Source organism: Somniosus microcephalus, unplaced genomic scaffold (assembly GCF_052327205.1).
Source record: "Somniosus microcephalus isolate GS21.2 unplaced genomic scaffold, FLI_Smic_1.0 scaffold84, whole genome shotgun sequence".
NCBI classification, from domain to species: Eukaryota; Metazoa; Chordata; class Chondrichthyes; order Squaliformes; family Somniosidae; genus Somniosus; species Somniosus microcephalus.
The window spans coordinates 117,064-124,946 of NW_028225271.1; the positions used below are offsets into that span (position 1 = coordinate 117,064).

Consider the following 7,883-nt stretch of genomic DNA (forward strand, 5'->3'; position numbering starts at 1 on the left):
AACTGTATGCAGTACTCTAAGTGTGGTCTAACCAAGGTTCGATACAGGTTTAGCATAACTTCACTACTTTTCAATTCTATCCCTCTAGAAATAAACCCTAGTGCTTGGTTTGCTTTTTTTATGGCCTTGCTAACCTGTGTCGCAACTTTTAGTGATTTGTGTATTTGTACTCCGAGATCCCTTTGTTCCTCTACCCCACCTAGACTCGCACCCTCCCAGTGATAAGTGACCTCCCCATTCTTCCTACCAAAATGTAATACCTCACATTTATCTGTTCAGCCTTGGTCACTCTGCAAAAACTCTGAAATGTTTAATAATGAAATCAGGGAGTCAAAAAGCTCAGGTGAGGCAGTTTAAAAAGACAGTCCCTGACCAGAGATTGCTGGATGCTGACACTCGGTGCTCACGAGGATAGAATGTCCCATTCCCCAGGCACGGACATCCAGCACCTCGATCACAGCAACAATTCACAAAACACTGGCAATATAACTTGGAGCAGAGACGGTTAAGTGGAGCTGTGATCGAGGTGCTCAAAATTATGAGGGGTTTTGATCGCGCAAACAAGGAGAAGCTGTTGTCACTGGCAGGAGGGTCGGTAACGAGGGGACACAGATTTCAGATCATTGGCAAAAGTATCAAGAGAGGAAATGAGGAGACTTTTTTTACACAGCGAATTGTGATGATCTGGAATGCACTGCCTGAATGGGAGGTGGAAGCAGATTCAATAGTAACATTCAAAAGGGAATTGGATATATACTAAAAGCAGAAATTTGCAGGGCTGTGGGACTAATTGCATCGCTCTTTCAGAGAGCCAGCAGCAGCACGATGGGCCGAAAGGCATCCTACTGTGCACTATGATTCTATAACATCAGCTTCACTCTGCTCACTAGTACTGAGAGAACAGGGAATAATCTTTAAATCCAGCCCAGTTATTGGGGGCTCTTAACATTAACAAGCCCCAGTTGCCTGAATTAACATGGACCTGGATGTGATTAAAGGCATCGGAAACAGTGGAATCGACCCACCACAGTCACACTGTGGACACTCTGGTGTGTCAGCGGGTGGGATACACCAGGGAATCCCTTTCCACACACTGAGGTTGACTCTAATGATCGGGAGTCCCAGGGTTTCAGATACCAGATAATCAAGCTCACAAGAACACAGATTGTCTCTCCAGGCTTTATTAAGAGCGCTGCATAACACAGATCGGATGATAATTCCTTCAATCTGGAGAATAGAAGTACAGTGGATTCACGCGCAATCTTCTCGAGTCTGTTCCAACTGACAACGGCTTAAGTGGCCTGTTCTTATGCACAAGCTTGGTTACCGCTCAGGAAATGGGATTGTTTGGACCCGTCTGTTGACCGCCTCCTGAACTCCTGCTAATTCAGGGAATTTAGTCCATCTGTGACCAGACTATAACCACAAGCCCGTCTGGTTATCACACCTATACGGTCCGTGAGGTTATTATTAGATTCACACCCAGACGTTGTGCCTTCACTTGTCTGGCACTTCATCCCATAACACGGGTACAGGGACTCAGTAATGTTTCATTCATCAGAAAAAGACAAAGTACAACAACATACTGGTCAGATTAACAGAATCTCATCATAGTTACGGGGCCATAAATATAAAAGTCACTAATAAATCCAGGAGGGAATTCAGGAGAAACTTTTTTACCCAGAGAGTGATGAGAATGGGGAACTCGCTCCCACAAGGAGTAGTTGAGGCCAATGGTATAGATGTATTTAAGGAGAAGCCAGATAAACATAGGAGGATATGTCGGAGGAGGCTCGCGTGGAGCATAAACCCCGGCATGGACCAGTTGGGCCGAATGGCCTGTTTCTGTGCTGTACATTCGATGTAATAACATGAACAGTCCACCGGCGCGCTCGAGGCCTTCCGTGACCGGTGGGTATCGAAGGGACTGGCGTGCATCATCACCACCGAAAATAGAATTTTAATTTCATTTAAGTTTCCTTTAAACTTTTTTTGTTATGTTACAGGTTTTATTGGTTGAGATGGTTGACTTTTAATAGGCAATTGCCTGTGATAAGGAGAAAAACAAAAATAACATTAACAGTCAAATCAAGGGAATCATCAGCACAACAGATTGAAAGATTAAACAGCAGTACAAGAATTTATAAAACATTCATCCATTCCACGTTCATGTCACCCCAGCTGTCTACAGGGCCCTGCGCTACAGAACAGTGTGAACTCGCTGGTGTCTCAGCAGGTCACTGGAGCTTTTAAAGCTCTTCCCACAGTCAGAACATGTAAACGGCCTCTCATCAGTGTGAACAAGCTGGTGTGCCAGCAGGTTGTTGGACTGCAAGAATCCCTTCCCACACACAGAGCAGGGAAATGGCCTCTCCCCAGTGTGAACTTGCTGGTGTCTGGTCAGAGCCCTGGAGCGTTTAAAACTCTTACCACAGTCAGAACATGTAAACGGTCTCTGATCTGTGTGAACAAGCTGGTGTTGCTTCAGGTCCCGGGAGTATTTAAAGCTCTTCCCACAGTCAGAACATGTAAACGGCCTCTCATCAGTGTGAACAAGCTGGTGTGTAGTCAGAGCCCCGGATCTTTTAAAGCTCTTCCCACAGTCAGAACATTTAAAGGGTCTCTCATCAGTGTGAACAAGCTGGTGTGTCAGCAAGTTAGATGAATCAGTGAATCCCTTCCCACACACAGAGCAGGGAAATGGCCTCTCCCCAGTGTGAACTCGCTGGTGTTTGGTCAGAGCCCCGGAGCTTTTAAAACTCTTCCCACAGTCAGAACATGTAAACGGTCTCTCATCGGTGTGAACAAGCTGGTGATCCTTCAGATCCCTGGGGCATTTAAAGCTCTTCCCACAGTCAGAACATTTAAATGGTTTCTCATCAGTGTGAACAAGCTGGTGTGTCAGCAGGGTCGATGAATCAGTGAATCCCTTCCCACACACAGAGCAAGGAAATGGCCTCTCCCCGGTGTGAACTCGCTGGTGACTAGTCAGAACCCTGGAGCTTTTAAAACTCTTCCCACAGTTGGAACATGTAAACGGTCTTTCATCAGTGTGGACAAGCTGGTGTTCCTTCAGATCCCTGGAGAATTTGAAGCTCTTCTCACAGTCGGAACATTGAAACGGTCTCTCATCAGTGTGAACTCTCTGGTGTCTCAGCAGGTGGGATGTGCAAGTGAATCCCTTCCCACACACGGAGCAGGTGAACGGACTGTCCCCAGGGTGACTGTGCGGATGAACTTCTGATGTAGACGGGGAACTGAATCCCTTCCCGCTGTCCCCACCTTTACCCGGTTTCTCCCCGGTGTGACGGAGCACGTGTCTCGCCAGGTCAGGCGATCGGCTGAATCCGAGTCCACACATGGAACACGTGTGCGGTTTGTCTGCGCTGCGATCGCTGCTCCCTCCTTCCATGTGCAAAGGCCGATGATATTCAGGTCCTGATGAATTGAGCGACTCTGTCAGATCCTGACGTGATGTTTGGTCTGAGCTTCCTGTCTGTAAATGCTCCATTTCTAAAACCCTGTAAAAGGAGTGTAGAAAGGGGTAAGAGGGAAAATGTTGTCTCATGTCCCCCTTTCCCAGCCCAGGGGCACTGAAGCTGATTTTCAGGCCCCAGCTGCTGCACAGGTTGGTTGAAAGGATCAACAGTAATGGTGGCTGCAATTCCCACAAGCCCCCGCGCTCCAGAAAGTGCTCCAGCCGCCGCGCTGAGTTGTGGCTGACACCACGCAGCGCCCCATGGCCCCGCCCTCTCCTGCTCCACAGGCGCCCGGCCCGCTCTGCGCATGCTCAGCACACCCCCTGGGCCCCTGTCAATCATCCTCCCCTGCACCTGCGCGCTGGGCCCCTGAGCTCCAGGCTGCCGCACGGGGCTTTCTTTGTAAAGTCGGTGTTGGTGAAGAGCCACGATCAGTGAGGGAAACATAGAAGATAGGAGCAGGAGTAGGTCATTCGGCCCCTCGAGCCTGCTCCGCCATTCAATGCGATCATGGCTGATCATCCAAATTCAGTAACCTGTCCCTGCTTTCTCCCCATATCCCTATAGCCTTAAGAAATATATCCAACTCCTTCTTGAATATATTTAATGAATTGGCCTCTACTGCCTTCTGTGGTAGAGAATTCCACAGGTTCACCACTCTCTGGGTGAAGAAATCCCTCCTCATTTCTGTCCTAAATGGCTTACCCCTTATCCTTAGACTGTGACCCCTGGTTCTGGACTCCCCAGCCATCGGGAACATCCTTCCTGCATCTAGTCTGTCTAGTCCTGTCAGAATTTTATAAGTTTCAATGAGATCCCCTCTCATTCTTCTAAACTCCAGCGAGTATAAGCCCAATCGACCCAATCTCTCCTCATATGTCAGTGCCTCTCTCTTTCTGTATCATGTAAGAGCAGGGAGGTTCTGCTTGAACTGTACAAAACACCAGTTAGGCCACCGGCTAGAGTGCTGCGTGCAGTTCTGGTCGCCCCATTGCAGGAAAGATGTGACTGCTCGAGAGGGGAGATTTACGAGGATGTTGCCAGGACTAGAGAATTTTAGCTACCAGGAAAGATTGGAGAGGCTGGGGTTGTTTTCTTTGGAACAGAGGAGGCTGAGGGGAGACCTGATTGGGGTGTATAACATTATGAGGGGCAGAGAGTGGATACAAAGGACGTATTTCCCTTAGCAGACAGATCAATAACCAGGGGGCATAGATTTAAAGTAATTGGTCGGAGGTTTAGAGGGGCGTTGAGGGGAACTTTCTTCACCCAGAGGGTGGTGGGGTCTGGAACTCACTGCCATAACTGGTGGTAGAGGCAGAAACTCTCATCACATTTAAAAAGTACTTGAAGTGCCGTAACCTACAAGGCTACGGACCAAGTGCTGGAAAGTGGGATTAGGGAGGAGAGCTCTTGGTCAGCCGGCACGGACAAGATGGGCAGAATGGCCTCCTTCTGTGCTGTAAATTTCTATAATTCTATGAATTGTAGTTAAAGGGACAGACACCCCACAAACTCCGTTCCCTAGCCACTGACTCCATCCCTCTCCCTAACATTTGTCTGAGGCTGAACATAGAAACATAGAAGATAGCAGCATTCGGCCCCTCGAGCCTGCTCCGCCATTCAATGAGATCATGGCTGATCATCCAAATTCAGTACCCTGTCCCTGCCTTCTCCCCATATCCCTTGATCCCTTTAGCCTTAAGAAATATATCTAACTCCTTCTTGAATATATTTAATGAATTGGCCTCTACTGCCTTCTGTGGTAGAGAATTCCACAGGTTCACCACTCTCTGGGTGAAGAAATTCCTCCTCATCTCTGTCCTAAATGGCTTACCCCTTATCCTTAGACTGTGACCCCTGTTTCTGGACTCCCCGGCCATCGGGAACATCCTTCCTGCATCTAGTCTGTGTAGTCCTGTTAGAATTTTATAAGTTTCAATGAGATCCCCTCTCATTCTTCTAAACTCCAGCAAGTACAAGCCCAATCGACCCAATCTCTCCTCATACATCATTCCTGCCATCCCAGGTATCAGCCTGGTGAATCTTCGCTGCACTCCTTCCATGGCAAGAACATCCTTCCTCAGATAAGGCGACCAAAACGGCACACACTACTCAAGATGTGGTCTCACCAAGGCCCTGTACAACTGCAGGAAGACATCCTTGTTCCTGTACTCAAAACCTCTCGCTACGAAGGCCAATATACCATTTGCCTTCTGAACCGCCTGCTGCACCTGCATGCTTACCTTCAGCGACTGGTGCACAAGGACACCCAGGTTTCGTTGCACTTCCCCATCTCCCAATCTATTGCCATTCAGATAATAATCTGCCTTCCTGTTTTTGACACCAAAGTGGATAACCTCGCATTTATCCATGTTATATTGCATCTGCCATGCTTCTGCCCAATCACCCAACCTGTCCAAATCATACTGGAGTTTCTCGGCATCCTCCTCACAGCACACACGCCCACCCAGCTTTGTGTCGTCTGCAAACTTGGAGATATTACATCTAGTTCCCTCATCCAGATCATTAATATATATTGTGAATAGCTGGGGTCCAAGGACCGATCCCTGCGGTACCCCACTAGTCACTGCCTGCCATTTGGAAAAAGACCCATTTATTCCAACTCTTGGCTTTCTGTCTGCCAACCAGTTCTCTATCCAAGTCAGTACCTTGCCCCCAATCCCATGTGTCTTAACTTTACACGCTGTCGAACGCCTTTTGGAAATCCAGGTACTCCACATTAACCGCATTGCCCTCATCAACCCTCTCTGTTACCTCATCAAAAACCTCAATCAGAATCAGAGCGGCCGGGCCCAGCGGACGTGCAGCCAGAGCCCCGGCACCAGGAAACCCAGGGTGCAGCGCCTCCCCCAACCGAGCCGTCGCTTCCCGGTTTCTTCAGCCGGTTCCACTGAGTCAGACTCGGCACAAAGGACAGGAGCCAGGCTCCCAGAATGGCCCGCGGCCCCGGGGAGCATGCGCACTCTCAGCAGGTAAATCAGCGCGTTGGATAGAGCAGTTTCTGGGGCGCGGGGAATTGTGGGTGCTGCGGCCGCCATTAGTTAGCGGCTGTCGGGAAGAGTTTTATTGCAGGTGACGGAAGTCGGTCCCTGGCCGCCTGTGTAGGTCTTTTTGTTGCAGCAGTTTGAGCTGGAATGGAGATGGAGGAGAAGCTGCTGGGTTTTCGATGGAATCTGGAACAGTACCCATGAATTGGAGGGTTGCTAATGTTACCCCACTATTCAAAAAAGGTGGTAGAGAGAAAACGGGGAATTACAGACCAGTAAGCCTGACATCGGTAGTGGGGAAACTGCTAGAGTCCATTATAAAAGATGTAATAGCAGAGCACTTGGAAAACAGTGACAGGATCGGACAAAGTCAACATGGATTTACAAAAGGTAAATCGTGCTTGACTAATCTACTGGAATTTTTTGAGGATGTAACGAGTAAAATAGATAAGGGCGAACCAGTGGATGTGGTGTATTTGGACTTTTAGAAGGCTTTCGATAAGGTCTCGCATAAGAGATTAGCGTGTAAAGTTAAGGCACATGGGATTGGGGGGCAAGGTATTGACTTGGATAGAGAACTGGTTGGCAGATAGAAAGCAAAGAGTTGGAATAAACGGGTCTTTTTCCAAGTGGCGGGCAGTGACTAGTGGGGTACCGCAGGGATCGGTCCTTGGACCCCAGCTATTCACAATATATATTAATGATCTAGACAAGGGAACTAGATGTAATATCTCCAAATTTGCAGACGACACAAAGCTGGGTGGGCGTGTGTGCTGTGAGGAGGATGCCGAGAAACTACAGGATGATTTGGACTAGCCGGTGGCCCAACTGGTGTTTTGTACAGTTGAAGCAGAACCTCCCTGCTCTGACATGATACAGAGAGAGACACTGCCCCTTTAAATACCTGGGGGGCACCCATTCCCCTTTAAATGGCCAAGCAATTTTTTTTGTTGAAAAGGGGCCGCAGTCCCCTTTGACTCACCCCCCCCCCTCTCTCACCCACCACAAATACTCACAAGAGAGGAGGAAGAATGCTGGTCTTTGTCCCTTTAAAAGTGTCTGCCCACCAAAATGTTCACAGCACCAGGGCTCTTTGTTCTGGATAAAAGTCGAAAAGAGAAAAGGTTCACTTATTTTTCAATGAATGCAGTTGATGAATAGCCTTGCAATAAAGGTAATGCAAAGGAATAAACACTCACAAGCTGGTTTTTTTCCACCCCCTCCTCTTCCCTTTAACAGCTCCTGCAGACAATGAAAGCAGGAAAGCGGCCCGCAGCCCACCGAGGTCCCGGTCCCCCTCCCTCCCGCGCCGCCATTGGTTGGAGGACCGTCAGCCCACCCGGTCCTCCCAGCGTTTTCCGCGCTCCTGATTGGCGGGCGCCTCGCGTCAATC

At 48.8% G+C, this 7,883-nt stretch overlaps 1 protein-coding gene across 1 annotated transcript; it reads right to left on the reverse strand.

The window, feature by feature from the left end:
- Positions 1 to 2,178: 2,178 nt before the first annotated feature.
- Positions 2,179 to 7,591, reverse strand: LOC147083108 (uncharacterized). Its single transcript, XM_085980264.1, has 2 exons — positions 7,507 to 7,591; positions 2,179 to 3,521 (listed from the first exon to the last, which is right to left on the reverse strand). The coding sequence occupies exon 2, from the start codon at positions 3,509 to 3,511 to the stop codon at positions 2,201 to 2,203; it is 1,311 nt and encodes a 436-aa protein (XP_085836390.1). The 5' UTR covers positions 3,512 to 3,521; positions 7,507 to 7,591; the 3' UTR covers positions 2,179 to 2,200.
- Positions 7,592 to 7,883: the final 292 nt, after the last annotated feature.